Source organism: Hyperolius riggenbachi, chromosome 3 (assembly GCF_040937935.1).
Source record: "Hyperolius riggenbachi isolate aHypRig1 chromosome 3, aHypRig1.pri, whole genome shotgun sequence".
Taxonomy (NCBI): Eukaryota; Metazoa; Chordata; class Amphibia; order Anura; family Hyperoliidae; genus Hyperolius; species Hyperolius riggenbachi.
The window spans coordinates 442737605-442757422 of record NC_090648.1 but is presented as its reverse complement, the minus strand read 5'-3'; the positions used below and the strand labels follow the sequence as shown (position 1 = coordinate 442757422).

General features: G+C 38.5%; 1 protein-coding gene across 5 annotated transcripts in view; it reads left to right on the top strand.

Moving 5' to 3' along the window:
* LOC137564209 (protocadherin alpha-C2-like) overlaps positions 1 to 19818 on the top strand; it is a 362151-nt gene that overhangs the window by 17940 nt on the left and 324393 nt on the right. Inside the window, exon 1 of one of the 5 annotated variants that reach the window (XM_068277784.1) lies at positions 5387 to 7825. The exons of 3 other annotated variants lie outside the window; for them this stretch is intronic. In XM_068277784.1, coding sequence (XP_068133885.1) covers positions 5465 to 7825 — 2361 coding nt within the window. In that variant the 5' untranslated portion in view covers positions 5387 to 5464. Of the gene's footprint in view, positions 1 to 5386; positions 7826 to 17147; positions 19611 to 19818 lie in introns of those variants that run through there. One more of the 5 variants, XM_068277786.1, reaches the window with a different exon arrangement.

Here is a 19818-nt window from a genome sequence, read left to right as displayed (position 1 = left end):
GTCCTGACGTCAGCCGCCTCCGATCCAGCCCTTAGCGCTGGCCGGAACTTTTTGTTCCGGCTACGCTGGGCTCAGGCGGCTGGGGGGACCCTCTTTCGGCGGCGATCAGGCAGCACACGCGGCTGGCAAAGTGCCGGCTGCGTGTGCTGCTTTTTACTTGAGCCAAATCGGCCCAGCAGGGCCTGAGCGGCAGGCTCCGGCGGTACTGGACGAGCTGAGCTCATCCAGACCGCCCAGCAGGTTAAGGCATTCAACTTTGCATATGTCGCTAGTATGAGTAGTTCTTACACAGCTTTTATCAAGTTAGGATAGGATAAAAATTGTAATTGTTTGGATGCATGCCTGGTCATGTTATTATTCCTTTCAGCTTTCAACTGAACAAATGCATGCTGGGATGTCTGACATCAATAGAGGCTGCAGGGAGGAATAGGTAGTCTCTAGGTTTCCATCCCCCAAAAAATGATCAGTTTGCTCATTAATCATTCAGAAACATATGTGTTTAAGTATTTCGGTTTAATTAGAAAATGTCTGAGTGAAACAAAAGAATTGTTAATTATGAATATTTTGACAGAACCTCCTGCATTTAAACATCCCAGCCATCATTGTGGCCTATCTGTTATATTTTTACACTGTGTAGTTCAAATTTAAGTTTCAAAGGCAAACATATTCTACTAGGATACAGGTATCCAATCTGACCTTCTTTTGGAGTGCATGGCGTAGCTGAATATCATTAGAGAGCTGGTTATTGGTAGGTTGTACTTAAGCTTTAGTCAAAAAAGGCTATGGATCCTTGTTCCAAAATGTGAGTAAGGGTTTTTAACATAATTTACTGCACATATTGTACATTTTATGTTTTTGAAATTTTTGAATGTTGTAGGTTAGGTTTGGATTACATTGGGGCACTTTACAGTCAGTAGTAGGTACCGTATGAGTGAACTTTAGGTTTGCTCCAGCTCACCTAAGTGAGCCTGTTAGAGGCCTTACACTATGGTAGAGAGAGTTAACTCGCCTCTGTCATTGCTTATTGCTACTGTGTTGCACGCTGCTCTCCATCTTCCTGACACTTCCAGCTTCATAGCCAAAAGTTAAAATTATGTTGATTGCAGTGGCCAGAGGCAGAAACAGAGGTGGTTTATGCCTCTCTGCCATGGCCTACAGCCACTAATGGGCCAGTTCAGCTTTGCTTAAATGGTCCCGAGCACCACATATAACAAATATATAAGAGAAAACAGAGGTTCATAAATGCTGTGGGGTTTTAGGGTGGGCAACTTGCATTTGCTTACATACAGGGGGCTGCTTTATAGCCCCGGTCTATATGAGGGCCTCTATCTTATCTGACATGGTGGCACCGAACCCAGGGCTACACAGGAAATACCTGCAGTGATGTCATGACCACCACAGTGCATGCCAGGAGATGTAGTTCATTCATGTGTTGTGGCACAGAGAGAGAAGATGGAGGCCCCTATATAGATGAGGGGCTATGGAGCAGCCCCCGTAGATAAATAAATGTATTCTGCCCACTCCAAATGCCCAGAGCAATTACATTTTTTTTAAGTAAGAGCTCCCAGGTGCTTAGATACCTTTAAGTTGCAATTCATTTTCACTTATTCCTTGACAGGAGATAATGTAAATTGGATTGTCAATTGACAAATCTAAATTATACCAGATTTTCAGAAAGAAGGATTGTAGGAAGTGTACAGTCCATGTATATGATGTGTCACTATGCCTAAAATAAGATTGTCTCATCTAACTTCTCAAAACCTTTGTAAGTATTTAGTTTGCGCAATCAGTACACTGCTGCAAAATGTTTTGCAGAAGAACATGTACATATACCTATTACCTCAAGCCCACAACAACTAATTCCAAACTCACTGGAAGGCATTGGCTAAATTCTAGGAATACCAGAAACCAGATAAAGCTTGACAATATTTTTAAGTCTGAACCAGGGCACTAAGCTTAACACCAGTTGGGTGTAAAATGTTTGGAGGTGTCCTAAGGGTTGCTATACCAAACTGTGTAGCACAGCAGCATTTGTTTACTAAAGACAGGTCCTGTGTCACCAACATGTTCAGCTTTTATGAAGTTTGAAATAGAAATGTTGATATTGGAAAAGCAATAGAAGTAGTATACTTGGACTTACAAAGGATTTTGACACTCTTCCCCACAACAGCATGGTGCAGAAGCTGGGGATACAGGGGCAATGTGTGTATGTGGATAAAGAACTGGTTATGGGATAGAAGGCAAAGAGTGGTGGTAAATGGATCATACTCTAAATGGAAAACTGATAGCAATGGGGTCTCACAAGGTTCAGTACTAGGTCCAGTTATTGTTATTTATGTATTTACTAATGCTGGATAGTGACATATTACAACAAAATCTAGACAGCATGGCCATATGGACAGCCATATGGCAAGAACAAATTAATCCTGATAAACATAAGGTCATGTACTTGTCATGTTCCAAGGGTAGAGCACTATATAAGATGAATGGCATACAACTGGAATATCAGACTTGGAGAAAGACTTGTTAATACTGGTTGATAACAAGTTAAGTTTTTCCTTTCCCTCTGTATAAGTTACTGTATAAGACCACATCTTGAGTATGGGATACACGTTGAGTACCACACTACAGGAAGAATATTACTATTCAAGAACATGTAGAAATCACTTACCAAGAAAGGTTGGACAATCTTGACTTATTTATTGGAAAAAGATGACTGAGAGGTGACCAGATAAATGCTACTGAACAAACAGTTACTGGTGTTCTGGAGTAATGTGGTGGCACTGGGAGAGAAGAGGTTGTTAACTTGACAAATGCAAGTTCAATTATAAAGAATACCTTGTATGGCAGACAAAAGCAGACAGCTTTTACTTCCTGGATACCTTTTGTATATTGTGCTTACTTAAAACTCTGGTCATGCAAACAAATTAAAAAAAAGTGAAAACTATTTTCAACAGGATTAGATATTTGTAGAGAATAAATACTTGCTTCTTTTTTTTCTGTTTGAAAAATAAATTCATTACAAATTTCCTGAATTGTCACCAACTAGATCATAGGTCTGCGTCTCATGAATATGCATATTTCATTATATATGCATTCTCTCTGTACCCTATCAAATATACTGTAAGCCTATCATAGCAAAAATTTCTCTAACATGGCAAAATACCACTAATATGACAAAACACACAAATAAGTAGCACAAAAAAATATTTATGTTTGCCAGCATATCTCAGTTGACAGGTTAATACAGAAAAACAGTTGGGCTATTTTCACACACTCTTATCAGCCTGGTTTGTTTTCCACAAAAATAATGTATGTGTATACATTGTAACTTATAGAGGGTTTTAAAATAAGTGCAGCCCTTACTTTTACTTATTTCATTGCCTTAATATGCTAGTTTAAACTGCTGTATCTACTACTAGAAACAGGCCACATTATGGCCCATATGCAATTCCCTTTTTCACCTGAGTTTTCTCCTAGGAGATAATTTTTCATCTTCAATTTAAAATAATTTTTTTAGCATTTTGCAATGGAAAAACTACCAAAAATACGGTGAAAAAGTACTGGCAAAATTATTTTGAGTATTTGTTTGCTTGCTGATGGTGTAAAAGGCATTTTATTTACAAGTTGTGAAATTATCACCTGGGAGAAAACTCAGGTGAAAAAGCGAATTGCATATGGCCCTATGTGTGTTTCTTTGGTATGTTTTACTTATTCATATTATTGAATGAGTGTTTTTATCTTGTATTTTATTTATCTTTGTGAAAGACTGCTTTAATCTCTCAATTTGCTGCTGTGATGTTGCCTATTATTATTATTATTATTACAAAGCTGTTAGCTTATTTGTCAATGTGACATCTACACACAGTACTGATCATCCATACAGAAACAAAAACATACAATTTTTGAGAATGTCTTTAGCAAGTTATCTCTTAGCAAATGGTTAATGATCAAGGTCTAATTTGAGAGAGAGAGTCATTGGATCTCTGGCCTGGGCAGGGCTGGATTTACCATAAGGCACTGTAGGCATGTGACTACAGGCGCCTGATGATGGAATGGCGGCTCATTCCCCTCCCCGAGAGCCTCCCTCCCATCTTCCCCATGCAGAGTCCTGTTAAGAGTGTAAATGAGAGGTTACTCACTCTTACTTAGTTACATTGTTATTTGGGTTGAAAAAAGACATATGTCCATCGAGTTCAACCAGAGAACAAAGTACAACAACAGCCTGATCCCTCACATATCCCTGTTGATCCAGAGGAAGGCGAAAAACCCTTACAAGGCATGGTCCAATTAGCCCCAAAAGGACAGCTGGGCCGGCCAGCACACTTGCGTTGCAGTTTCGTGGGAATTTGTAGGTTCATGGAGGGTGAAGTCTAAGTTGCCAGGACATCTGTGCCTATAGGCTCCTGTGAGGTAAATCCGGGCCTGGGCCTGGGCAATTGAAAGCCCTTATGTGCTCAGTATTAAAGATTAAGACTTGTTTAAAAAATGTATAGTTCTTTCATTTAGAATCTCTTTGCCAGATAATAAATTGTCAAGAACCTAAAAAACAGTTTGAATTTTTAAAATGTACTGTTCAGTTTGTTTTGACATTTTTTCTGATGGCCATAAATCATTTTTGACAAAATGCCACAAATATCTTAATTTATTATAACCAATACAAATCCTTGGTATTTTAAGTATTTTTCTCACGTCAAGATTGGTTGTGTTCAACTTACTAGCTATCATTTTTAAAAGTGTTTCAAAGTGAAGCTAAATCTAAGAGGACCTGACTAGTTGAATTTATATAATATTTTTAACTGATTCAGGGGGGCTATTAAAATGGTTAATGCTTCCTGAAACACAGACATGATATCCTGTTTTTCTTTTTTTAGTGCTTAAATATAAATTTACTATAGGAATGATATATCATAATTTTGAAAAATGATAAACATAGTTATTGTACTGTTAAGTGCAAGACAATTGGTACATGCAATCTAAACACACATTAGTATGTTATGCATACCATACAAATAGATATAATTACTTATTCATTTACACCATGATGTTATATTCTGTACTCTGTACTGTGCCTTGTATAGCTTTGTCCCATGTTGTCTAACCTTGTTACGTCTATCCTCCTTGTATCATTGTATGTATTTATCATCCAGCGCTGCATAATATGTAAGTGCTTAATAACTAAAATAAGTAATAATATTACACATAATATACAATTCTTAACTGACTTGAAATTGATGACATTATTTTCCTGACAAGCAATATCAAAATTAAACACTAGATGTCACTCTATACCAATAGATGGCAAGAAAGGCAAAGGAATCCTATCTATTGTTGTCATTTCAGTATTTTGCTGCTTTAATGTCAGCCATGATAGAATTTCCTTTCCATAGCCTGGACACCGTGTCAGTGTGAATGCCTTGTTTGGTAGTAATATCATCAGCTTCTTCACCATTGAATATAGGAGATGATTAAAACAAAGCAGGATTATCAAGCAAGAAGGAGTTTTATCCATTACTTACTGCTACAAATGTCTTGGGATGTGGTCCTGAGTCAGCTGCATTATATCATTCCAGAGGAATCCAAACACGGCACCTTTGTTGGAAGAATTGCTCAGGATCTTGGACTGGATTTAGGTGAGATCAATTCAAGAATGTTACATATTGTCTCTAGAAATGAGAAAGAATATTTTCAGGTGAATCTGCAGAATGGAATCTTATTTGTTAAAGAGACAATAGACAGAGAAATGCTGTGTCCAAACACACCATTCTGTATAATTCCTTTGCAAGTCATTGTAGATAAGCCTGTGCAAATGTATCATGTAGATGTAGAGATAGAAGATATAAATGATAATGTCCCTGCTTTCTCCTCCGAAGAGTACAACCTAGTCGTATCAGAGATCAGACCAGCAGGATCTCGTTTTCCATTGAAGAGAGCTGCTGATCCAGATCTTGGAACAAATACTATTACAAATTATGAGCTCAGTGCCAGTGATTGCTTTATGCTGGATTTTCAAAAACACCTGAATCAGATTATATCTTTAGAGCTTGTGTTGAAGAAATCTCTAGACAGAGAAAAGCAGGCTGTTCACAATCTGACTCTGACAGCCTATGACAATGGAAAACCAAGATTAAGTGGTAGCACTGAAATTATAATTCATGTAGAGGATCTCAATGATAATGCTCCCTCATTTGATCAACCATTTTATCAATGCACTGTGACTGAAAATTCTCCAAAGGGGGTTTTAGTTTTCAAATTAAATGCTATAGATTTAGATCAGGGAAGAAATGGGGAAATATTTTATGAATTTAGTAATATGGGGATGGAGCAAATCAGCAGAGTTTTTAGTCTAGATAAAACCACAGGGGAAATAAGAGTGAAAGGGGAAGTAGACTTTGAAACAACAAACATGTATGAAATTCAAATTGATGCCATTGATAATGGGGAACATCCAATGGTCGGGCACTGCAAAGTTCTAGTGACTGTTATAGATGTCAATGACAATCCTCCTCAGATGGCAGTGACATCCCTGTCTGTTCCTGTGCCAGAAGATTCTCCACAAGGGACCACAGTTGCAATTGTTAATGTAAATGACAACGACTCTGGCTCAAATGGAAAAGTGAGCTGCTATGTTTCTGAGAGCACATTTTTCAGACTTACTCAATCCATCGTAGGAGTTTTTGCTTTGACTGTGAATGGACCCTTAGATCGTGAAAAGAAAGATACATATGAAGTTGTCATAACTGCAAAAGATGAAGGCTCTCCATCACTATCAGTGTCAAAAACTCTTAAAATATTTGTAAGTGATGTAAATGACAATGCACCTCACTTCCAGCAACTTGCCGACACAATTTTTATCAAGGAAAACAATCCACCAGGTACTCATGTCTACACTGCCCTTGCCTCAGACCGGGATATGGGACAAAACTCTTTCATCACATACTCGATTGCTGATGGTACCATAGCTGGTATACCCATTTCTTCCTACATCTCCATAAATCCAGAAAATGGTAAAGTATTTGCATTGGTGTCATTTGATCATGAACAAATCACATATTTCCAGTGCCATATTAAAGCCAATGATGCAGGCTTACCACCTCTTAACTCAAGCCTAGCACTAAATATTTTCATTGAAGATATAAATGATAATGCTCCTGATTTTTCACCACTTTATTCTGGAATCACTGTTAAAACTCCAAAGTCAACACAACCTGGGCATCTAGTAGCAAAAGTGAAAGCAGTAGATCAAGACTCTGGATACAATGCTTTATTATCTTATCATTTGAAAGATCTGGCTGGAAAAACACCATTTGTCATATCTCATCAAACAGGAGAAATAATTTTAAAAAGAACACTGACAGATTCAGACAATGATGAGTACAGAATACAAGTTGTGGCCCAGGACAGCGGAGAGCCAGCTATGACAGCCATGACACAAATCATCATTTCATTGGTGGAACCAGGAGAAGAATTCAACTTTGAGAACCTCGAGTCCAAAGGCATTGTTGAAGAGTTTTCTGAAACAAATGTTTACCTAGTTGTTGCTATTTGCATAATCTCAACCATATTTCTCATCACTTTAATTGTGTTCACTGTTTTGAGATGGCAGAAATACAGAGATGAAGTGAATACTCTAAAGGAAAATTACAAAGTCTGTTCTAATACAGGGGGGAGTTGGATGTACTCACAACACACACAATACAGAGTGTGTTCAAGCTCCCACCAAGGGAAGAATGATTTAATAGTCTTCACTCCAAACTCTTCTCAAGCTCCAGGTGACGAGGAGCATACAAATCAACAAAGGGCTACACTAAATTCTTCTTATAAGGTAAGACAACCTGTGACTGTAGTGCAATACTGCCAGATAAAGCACATACTTAGACCTGCATTACATTTGCCTGTAAGATACAACAAAAGGAGAGCGAAGAAGGTAAAGTACATGCCCACTTAATTGCCAATAGCTGTTACTTCTACATGTGAAAACAGAGAGATATTTTATAAATATTTCCGTAAAGCACAACCGTAGTGAGAAAAATATGGGGGCTGCCATATTTATTTCCTCTTACACTAAACATACACGGTGCGTTTATTCCTTATCAATTGAGCCGCTGATGGCTCGATTGATAATATCCGACAGGTCCGTTGACCCACCAGATAGATTCCCCGCTCGATCCCCGTGGGCAGACAATAGAGGAGAATCGAGCGGCTGATAAGGAATCCCTGCGGGGACGAGCGGGAATCGATCCGCGCGAACGAGCGGTGACGCACCGGCATCGAGTATTTTTAATTTTTTTTAAAGTATAGCCCCATCAAGCTGATAAACCTCTCATCCACTACTCAGGTTCAAGCAAAGAGATTCACTCCCCACCATTACAAACCTACTTGTCTTTTAACATTGGGATGGTACCTTGCAATGGAAGGTGATAAACCCTAACCCCCCCACACCACCAATTCACCTTCATCCTAATGTTATGAATAAAGTGCTCATTTCCATCTTTATATCCTAAAAAAGGAGATTATAGTAATAAAATAATTAGTATTTATGGCAGTAGATGGTCACTCACCACTTTAATAGAGGTTTGGCAAAAAGATTAAGGTTAATTGGTAAAAGTGCTTATCTTTTCAGCAGGTCCATTACCTATTATTTACTGGAGTCAATAAAATACTTGGGGGTTTACGATTTTTATTTTGCTCTTAATGTCACTATAATGCTTTGAGATACTTTTCTGGAACCCCATCTTGATCCACTGCCTGTACATTGATACATGTTGCTATAAGTCATGCTGAATGTCCTATTTTAAGCTGTTTGAAGAATCTTATCATCTTGAATTTACCTGCCACTCTGCATCTTGTCTGAGTGTTTTGTCAGCCTGTTTTGACTTCCATATTGATTAAATAAATGTGGTTCCCATTGTATTTAGTCCTGGAGTGCTTAACTGATGTAAATCCACGAAACCCATCTATATTTATAGATATGGCTTGATAATGATGTGGGGCGATGCCACTGGTTTATGCCAGAGACAACAAGAAATAGGACTGACTGGTGACAGGACTGACTGATGACAGGACTGACTAATGACAGGAGTGACTAAAGACAAGACTGACTAGTGACAGGACAGACACAGGCTGGTGTGACAGAAGTTATGAACAGCATGGATCAATACATTTGCAGCCTCCCCCACCAACCAAGAGTTTTTGGCATGTGACCGCTGCAGTAAAGATAGTGTGAGGAGCGAGAGACAACCACTCTCACTATTAATACACTCTGGTATTCCCTCACTGGCATCCCCTGGGATGATGGACTCTTAGTTTTAAATAGTTTTAAAAGAGCAGTTTTAACTCTATAGCTTCAGAGGGTAGCATTTGGCATTTTAAGTCAATGGTTCACACTTCCCATGATAGAAAAGCATATATGTTAAAATTATATATTAAATGGAAAAGTTGTGTTATGCTAGAGATGAGATTTGTATGGTATCTTGGCAGGTGTTTAATCTGGGCTGCAAGCAGGTTGGCAAGTTAGGCATAAATGGAGCAGCTTGCATAATGTTATTATATTGGTATGGCAGAGTAAAATGAAATCTCTCTTTTATGAAGAAGCATCAAAAAGTTCAAATTAATTGTAAAATAAGGATCATGCTGTTAATCATTTTGCACATTGCGTTGTTCTTTAAGGCTAATTTCACACCAGGACGTTGCGTTAGAGGGGGCGTTAAGGTCGCATAACATCCCCCTAACTCAACGCCGGGTGGTGCTGGATCTGGACGTCAGAGTGAGCCGCGTTGTGCAGCTCACTCTGGCATCAGTGATGCCGTGATGCGCACTCTTGTGCGCATGCGGCATCACGTGGTCCCGCCGGCCAATCGCCGCACAGAGCGGCTGCTCCAGGAAGTAAACACTGCACGTCATAACGTGCAGTGCATATTAATTAGCCATGTGCCTGGCCGCTCTCTGCTCCTCCCCAACATTACTGAGCATGTGCAAGCAGTCTAACGCGGCTCAGCCGCGTCCAAAGTACTGCATGCAGTACGTTGCCTTGTGACGCAGCGTTACAATGTAAGGCAACGTCCGCACTGTGAACAGCCCCATTGATTTTCATTACTGTGCGGTGGGCTGCGTTACAGGCTGCTCTAACGTGCGCCTGTAACGTCCCTCTGTGAAACCAGCCTAAAGGATATCTGACAAACCAGTTGGAAGTGTTTTAGATTTTAGTGATGAGATTTAAATTGTGTAACAGAAACCTGGAAGATTCTTTCCATGATAGATTATTAAATATTTATAACTTTAAACTTGTTATTAAAGTAAGAGAAAATGGTTCATGTAGTTTGTGATATTGGTGATGCAATCTAGATATCATTTAGAAAGTGACTTATAATCTCAGTATTTTATGGGTCCTCTAAAATTAAGTATGAGGTTAAAGCACAAAGTGATTGGTGGATAGCCCTTTTTTGCTAATGAAGACTGGTAGCTATAAGTAATTTACCAGGGTAAGGATATTGTCAGTAATGCAAAAATCCAAATCTATGATGTGAGAATTTTATTGAGCAGTTTATATAACTTTCAATTAGAAATTATCTATTTCGACTGATAATTATTCAAGTCGGAGGTGATTGCGTGTGCGAAGTATTTATGTTAAAAAAAATCAATTAAAGAACACTTTTTAATGTTTAGCACATATACAGTAAGTCTAAAAATAAATCTTATGTGCTTTTAATTGCATTTGTTCAGAAATAAATAATAGGTAAAAAAAATTAATCTAAATGAACATTGTCATTGTTTGAAAGATTCCACTTAAAATAAAAAATTCAAAAAGGCATATGCATCCACACCCTTAAAAAGATAAAGTTGTACTTATCAGTAAGAAAAGATGCATGTTTAATAAATCTGTTACTTGGTTCGGCCTTTAAAAATGGATGCTATCACAATTCACTGAATAGTCTTAAAAAAGTTAAAATGTATCACATGGCTCAGCAATGAGATCATCAAAAAGCTGAAGTTCGTAATTTCGATGTACATTTTCTACTTACTAAGGACTTATTAATGGCACCATAATTATAATGTACATGAGTTACCTCTATAGTAATTAGATTTGAAATATTTACCCAGAATTTTAATATTATTAGGTTAAACTTTTGTTATGGGAAAATATTTTATGACTGTGAAGAGTACAAATAAAACAGTGTTGTAGAAAATGTTTTAAGCAATAGACATTACAAACATGTTAAATGCCAATGCTGACAAATGAGCAAACATATAAAGGATAAAGGGGAATGTTTCTGCGTAGGATGTATTTGGACAAATACTTGCCCTCTTCAACATCTGGAATCTGATTTAAATTTTTGGAACAGAGATCAGAGATCATCGGAGATTAAAAGTACATTTGAAAATAAGACCACTAGTACCAAATGGCAAGGATTTGCAAGCCTCAGCTGGATTGTATGGGACCATATTGAAGATATTTCAAAGGTTGCTGAATTAAGTGTTTTGTGATTGCAGTTGTGTTCATATACAGTATGCGTAGTTGATGTGCTCCCATAATCCCCAATAATTTTTTATCAAAACTGGGCAGGGCATGTCTTTCAAAATCAGGTTCCTAGTCTTTGCTTCCTGTTATGTTTTGGTTTGGAAAACAAAATATAAAAATCAATAGAAAACTGGGATGAAAACAAATATTAGTAAGTAAAAATGTATTGACTGAATGGTCTCAACAGTGTTTTTTAACAGTTCTGTTCTGGAAGTATTTTGCTTAACCCTCCTGGCGGTATAAAAAAATCCGCCAGGAGGGAGCGCAGCAGTTTTTTTTTAATTTTTTTTCCCTATATCATGCCCAGGGCTCGCTACATGATAGCCGCTGCTCAGCGGCATCCCCCCGCCCTCTTTGATCGCCTTCGGCGATCTCCGATCAGGAAATCCCGTTCAAAGAACGGGATTTCCTGGAGGGCTTCCCCCGTCGCCATGGCAACGGGGCGGGATGACGTCACCAACGTCACTAACGTCAGGACGTCATTGGGAGTCCCGGGCCACCCCTCGGCGCTGCCTGGCACTGATTGGCCAGGCAGCGCACGGGGTCTGGGGGGGGGGTGCGGCGCGACGGATAGCGGCATCGTGCGCGGGGCGGCGGCGATCAGTGTGCTGCAGAAAAAAATTAAACAAATCGGCCCAGCAGGGCCTGAGCGGCACCCTCCGGCGGGTTACCGACAAGGAGGTTAAACTTAGTAGAATATATGCAGAATTTTCAAAGTACTGCCCCTATGTTCCTGACCTTACAAAACATTTCAATAGTGAAAGGCATAAGCAAATTACAGTTGGAGTAAAATCACTCAATGGTTACGCGAATAAATAGCATAGAAAGTCCATCTAGAAAGTATTTTTAGTACTGGCAAACAATTTCAGTCTGCAGGTAGCCTGGTACTGCTGAAGAAACATAATTTTGCTCCTATGCAACAACTCCATCCATGTAGCAAGTACAGTGGAAAGAAGTTTAAAATAATGTCACACAGAAAGGTGTGATATACACCTGCATAAACCTTGGAGTTGCTACTTTTAAAGACCAGCTAGATTGAAGATACATGAGGCTGGGTGCCAACATTTAAAGTATAAAAACATGGAATGGACGTATAGAGTCTGAATGTCAGCTTATGACAAAACTGCAATATTACACCTGCATCATGAACATATCATAGGCATTGTAAACCATGTGTTGTGGAAATGTGAGGTTCAGGGATGACATCAGGCACTTTCTTATTTGTTATAAACTAAACTTAGGCAACAACCATTTCTTTTTACTACCTTCTCTATTCCCTGGAAAAATCGCCTCTTCTCTTTTTTTCTCTAGAAAAGTCTACCATTACATTGTTTGCCTGCCTAGGTTGTGTATGCTCTACTGAGATGCTCTCCGAGCAGCTGATAGTGGGCCTTCACCAGCAACTAACTTACACTTCCTGGTATATTTCACATGCTGTCTGCATTCTGATCTTGATATTTGATATAACTACAGTCAGAGTTTTGATACAGTCTTCCTGCCTGCTAGCAATTTTTATTTATATATATTAGCAGTCCTACTTTTTAATTTTACACCTAAATAACACACATTTTAATCCTTACAAACCTCAACAATAATTGGTGTAGTCAAAGTAGTGTGTTAGTTTTCCTAGCTCATATACTTTACTCAAGTAGGGTCCTTTACTGTAGAGCTATGAAAATGGGGAATAGTCTTTAGAAGGAATCATCTGAATTTTGGTGAATTTCATTTCTAGAACTTAGAAGTGAGAACATATAAAATTATTGTAAAATGTAATCCAACAGAGTCTCTAACTGTTCATGATAGAAAAGTTATTTTCTTTAAAGGGAAGGTTCACGGTCCCTAAAAAAAAAATTGCGAATCCAGGAGGATGATGTCAGCGTGCCCGCGTGAGGCACATTTTGGAGCGCAGAAGAGCTCAACCTGGCAGCTGGCCTGGCCAGGTCGGGTGCGCCACCGGAGGAGACCTGGAGCCTGCGGAGCGGCACCGAGGGCACGTCCTGCCTGTCACGGGCTGGAGGAAGCCCCAGGTAAGTGGATTCGCATTTTTATTTTATTTTTAGGGACCGTGAACTTTCCCTTTAAAGAATTATGGATAAACTGTTATAGTAAGTAAGTTAACTTACTTTTGACTTAAAAAGTGAAGAAAAGATATTTATAAGTTTTGGCACATTTAATTATAGTATGTATTAAGAGAGTAGTGGTTTAAGTAGTCCAAAATATTATGTAAATATGATGTGTTCAATGAGGCAAATATGTTGCAGTTGTATTATCACATAGCTAATAAGTCTTGAGATCTAACCAGCGATGGGCTTCCAAATCGGAAGCCACTCAAAATTGTGATTAAAATGAAGCTTAATTGCCTCAGGTGTGTGCATGGGAGACAGAGGGTTAATTACCCAGAGGTCCGCAGGCTTCTATGCGTATCACGTCTCAAATGCGTCCAATGGGACGTGTTCCATGAGTCACTACTGCACGCTTCCTCCTTCAAGCCGGAAGGATCAAGTGTGCAGTAGTGAGTCTTGCAAGGCATCCCATGGGACACGTGAGAGACGTGTGATACATAGAAGCCGGTGGACTTCTGGGTAATTAACCCCCTGTCTCCCATGCACACACCTGAGGAAAATCAGCCTCATTTTAATCATGATTTTGAGTGGCTTCCGATTCGGAAGCCCATCCCTGGATTTAACTGCAGTAAAATGAGCTTTGATTAGTGGAAATGGGGTACTGCTTTCATTCTTTGCTTTTTCAACAGTTTTATTGATTTTTAATCATCCCAAATAAGGAGGTTTAAAAATGTACCACATAAGCTAATATATTTTAACTTAGATTTTTTAGAGCAGTTGAATCCCCTTAAATTAGTGTTTTTTGTTTTTTTTTACACGTAGCTTGGATAGTATTTAAGAAATCCTACATGTTACATCTTAAGGAGGATTGCTAAGGAACTTAATCCCATTTTACACAAGGATCACAGACTGAGAAAGATATTCCCTAAACCTCCCCTCTTGTCATATCGGCAACCACACAATCTAAAACAGATGATTGTCAGGAGTTCTTTGAATAGGCCTCATCAAAACCGAACATCACCCTGCCGACAAAAAAGATGTGGGACCTGCAGACACATTTACTCCACTGACAGGTTAACGATACCAGGTTCACAACAGGAGTACAGAGTACAAGACACATTATCCTGTGGTTCCACCAATCTGGTATATCTGATCATATGTGCTAAATTCCCCAATGTTATGTACGTGGGAGAAACTGGACAAACGCTGCACAAACGTATGAATGGGCACAGGCACACTATTAACGATACCGAATCTGAACTCCCAGTTGCTACACACTTTCGGTCCAACGGACACAGCATGTATGATCTTCATGTCACTGCCCTGAAGGGTGGCTTCAAAATGTCAAATGATCGATTAATAGCAGAAACAAAATATATAAATTGGTTCAAAGCTGTGGACAAGGGCTTGAATAAGGACAAAAACTTTTTATATTGGTATGAGGCTGATGATATTTAAACTCTTTCTCAACCTATATAGCTAAACTTGTGAACTCAGAATTTACGATACCTCTGTGTCAGTCCAGCTCCCAGGTCTGTGAGCATGGAGTAAACAAGGATCCTTATCTCAGCTAACAACCTCTCACCCCATTAAGATGTTCTGTTATCTGCATACAGAGGCTGGATCTGCCTATACATCCCAGCCTCTGTTGCTATCGCAAACCCCCCTAAGGTCCCCCTGCACTCTGCAAATCCCCCATAAATCACAGCCGTGCTGTGAGGCTGTGTTTACATCTGTAGTGTCAGTCTCGGCTGCTCCTCCCCACCTCCTGCATAGCTCCGGTCCCTGCCCCCATCCCTTCCCTTCAATCAGCAGGGAGGGAAGGGATGCAGGCGGGGACCGGAGTTCTGCAGGAGGCAGGGAGAGCAGCAGACTGACACTATAGAGATAAACACAGCCACCTCTGACAAGCTGTTTGTCAGCAGCGTGGCTGTGATTTATGAGGGATTGCAGAGTGCAGGGGGACCTTAGGGGGGTTTGCGATAGCAACAGAGGCTGGCCTTTATAGGCAGATCCAGCCTCTGTATGCAGATAACATTCTTCAAACCCACCTCGGGTTCTCTTTAAGGCATGTCAATGACATGTATTTATGCTTGAAAAAAAAATCTGTTTTCCCTTTTGATGTTGCATGAATATAGCTGTCTGTACCACCAGCCTGCAAACTAACAGGATGTAAGCCCGACGAAGGCTGCAAGGTCGAAAGCTTGCTTATTCTTATTCATTTTTAGTTAGCCAATAAATGGTATCATCCTGATTTAAAACTTCTTGCATATTCAATTGCCATACAGTTCTGGGAGTTAGCATGCACCTGGAAGATTTATATTACTTATTTAGTAAATAAATAATATGATTTACCATACACTTTTTATCTACAATTCAAATTACACATATAAATACAAGAAAATAAATACATGAATTGAATATGAACAATACTGGTAAACATGCTACCATCAATGAAGTACTGTAAATCACTATTTCTGTATCTTTGGGAAATCAAACTGAGTACAACAAAATATTGATTTTTTTTGTCACTAAAAGCACATACCTATTTTTAATTAGACTCTTGGACATATACTTAAATATTAACATTTGGCATGCTAAGCATCCCTCTAAAGTGAATAATTTTAGTAAGGACTTGCTTAAAAAAATAATGTTATGCCTTTGATGAACTTGCAAAAATAATTTACTTATTTTTATGTTTTATGCTCACTGAGTGTGAAGGTAAACTGAAAAACAATGTATGTTCTTTCTGTTATTTGCTATCCTAAAGAACACTAATGCCGGGCATACACGGCATTTTCAGCCCTTATCAATCGAGCCATTGATGGCTCGATTGATAATATCCGACAGGTCCGATGACCTGCAGGATAGATTCCCCACTCAATCCCCGCTGGTGGACAATAGCGGGGAATCGGGCGGGTGATAAGCAGTGCCGGTCCGCGCACACGTGCTGATGAGCGGGGATGCGCCGGCATCGAGCCAGCGGCTCGATCCGGCGCATAATTGGCTAGGTGTATGCCTAGCATAACACTGATGCCCTTATCTGTTTTACCATACCTGATAAAGTCAAGGTTAGCTTGCTCAACCATTGTCTGAGAAACAATTTATACAAGGACAATGAGAATTAAAGTCTGTTGAATTATCTGATCAGCATACCTATAGGTTTTATCACTACAGTAAGTTCAAAGAAAAATTATACATGTAGTACATTAGAACATTTGTAACCACACTTTAACAACACATGCCAATGAAGAAATAGTTACATAATAAATGCCTTTATAGAGTTTGGTAAGAAGAATTAACAACAAATAATATTGATCTGCAACACATTGTCGTAATTATAAAGTGTAAAATAAAATATAGCTTAAAAAGGAATCAAATGAAACTGGTGGGATTATAATAAAACATGGATTTCTAATAGTTGAACTTACATTTGAATGCTGAAAATTATTTGCAACAAAGACTTCTGACACAAGATGGCACTGTATACCAACTTATTGCAGAATGGTGGAGGATATAATATAATACCATACAATGCTGAAAGCTAAACATCCCATGTTAGGGATATCGGCCATGACAGTTTTTTCTCTGTGTTGTGGATTTTCATTCATCCTGGATGCCTTATTTACTGCAGAAATTATTATCTTTAGCTTCCGCATCTCCCAGAAATGTTACATTTAATGCAGGATTTACAAGGAAAACCCAAACTTATTCATTTTTTGCTGCTACAAATGTCTTGGAATATGGTCCTGAGTCAGCTGCATTATATCATCCCAGAAGAATCCAAACACGGCACCTTTGTTGGAAGAATTGCTCAGGATCTAGGACTGGACATAGGTGAGATTAATTCCAGAATGTTACGTGTTGTCTCTAGAGATGAAAAGGAATATTTCCAGGTGAATCTGCAGAATGGAATCTTATTTGTTAAAGATATAATAGACAGAGAGCAGCTATGCCCAGACATACAGTTCTGTATTATCCATCTGCAGGTCATTGTAGATAATCCAGTCCAGATGTATCGTGTTGATGTTGAAATAGAAGATATAAATGATAATAGCCCAGCATTCTTTTCAAACATGAATAGTCTTGTCATATCAGAGATTAAGCCTGCAGGATCCCATTATCCTCTCATGGAAGCAACTGATCCAGATATAGGTACAAATTCTATTACAAATTATGAGCTCAGCTCAAGTGACTATTTTGCATTAGATTTTCAAAAATACCTGAATGAGATTAGATCATTAGAGCTTGTTCTGAAAAAATCATTGGACAGAGAGAAACAATCTGTTCATAATCTAACACTTACGGCATATGATGGAGGAAAGCCAAGATTAAGTGGATCAACACGAATTGTTATTACTGTGGAGGATTTTAATGATAATGCCCCTTTGTTTGATCATCCATTTTACCAATGCACTATAAATGAAAATGCTGTTAAAGGAAGTTTGGTGTTTAAGTTAAATGCTACAGACCCAGATCAGGGAAAGAATGGTGAAATATTTTATAAATTTAGCAACTTAGTGGCAGGTGAAACAAGTAAAGCTTTCAGTCTAGATCAATATTCAGGGGAAATAAAAGTAAACAGAGAACTTGATTTTGAGACAATGAACAAGTATGAAATTCAAATTGATGCTGTTGACAATGGAGATGTCCAAATGGTTGGACACTGTAAAATTTTAGTGACTGTTGTGGATATCAATGACAACCCTCCTGAGATGACAGTGATGTCATTATCACTTCCTGTTCCTGAGAACTCTCCACAAGGGACAACAGTTGCAATCATCAGTGTACATGATAAGGATTCAGGATCCAATGGAAAAGTGAACTGTTATATTTCTGAACATACACCCTTCAGAATAAATCATGCATTTACAGGTGACTTTTCCTTAATTGTTGATGCACCATTAAATCGAGAAATAAAAGAGGAATATGAAGTTACAGTTACTGCACGTGATGAAGGTTTGCCATCTCTGTCAGTCTCAAAAACCATAAAAGTAGTCATAAGTGATGTCAATGATAATGCTCCTCAATTCCAGCAGGCCTTTGACACAATATTTATCAAAGAAAACAATCCGCCAGGTTCTCATATATACACAGCATTAGCCTCTGATCCAGATGTTGGCCAAAATTCTTTCATCACATATGCAATTATTGATAGTTATATTAACAGGATTCCTTTATCTTCTTACATCTCTATCAACCCAGAAAATGGGAAAGTATTTGCTTTAGTATCTTTTGACCATGAGCATATTACGTACTTCCAGTGTCACATATGCGCAACTGATGCTGGACTACAGCCCCTTAGCACAAACCTCACACTGAATATCTTTATTGAAGACATAAATGATAATGCACCTACTTTCACACCACTTTTTTCACCTTTGATAATTAAAATTTCAAGGTCAGCACAGTTTGGCCACCATGTCACTAAAATTCGAGCAGTAGACCTAGATTCAGGATACAATGCACTAATGTCTTATCATATGAAAGGTGTAATGGGAAAAATTCCCTTTGTCATCTCCCAATACACTGGAGACATTTCCTTAAAACGGCCTTTTGCTGATTCAGATAATGAAGAATATAGACTAACAGTGATGGCTCAGGACCATGGGGAACCAGTAATGACTGCTGAAACAGAAGTTGTCATCTCCTTGGTGGAAGCTGGAGAGGAAATTCTGTATGACAATCAAGAATCCAAAGGGAATGTGGAAGAGTTTTCTGAAGCAAATATGTACTTAGTTGTGGCCATCTGCATAATATCAAGCATTTTCCTCATTACTTTAATTGCCTTCTCTGTTTTAAGATGGCAAAAATATAGGGACGAAGTAAACCAATTAAAGGAAAATTACAGGATTTGCTCAAACACTGGAGGCAGTTGGGTGTATTCTCAACAAACTCAGTACAGAGTATGTTCAAATGCAGTGCAACCAAAGAATGATTTAATTGTCTTTACTCCAAACAACTCTGTCATTCCAAACAATGAAGACCGGATCAGCCAACAAGGTACTCTAGTAAATCCTTCATATCAGGTAAGAAATATTCAAATTAAATCTCAAGCATCATGTTACTAAGTTAGCTTTTGCTTTTTTTTAAGAATTAGCAAAAATTGGTTAGTAAATATATATTACTTCTAGTTACAAAAAAAAATAAATGCATGTCATTGATCATTATAGCTCCTCAAAATAGATTAATTGTACAGCTAAACTTTTGTGAAACAAAGAAACAAACAAAACAAAT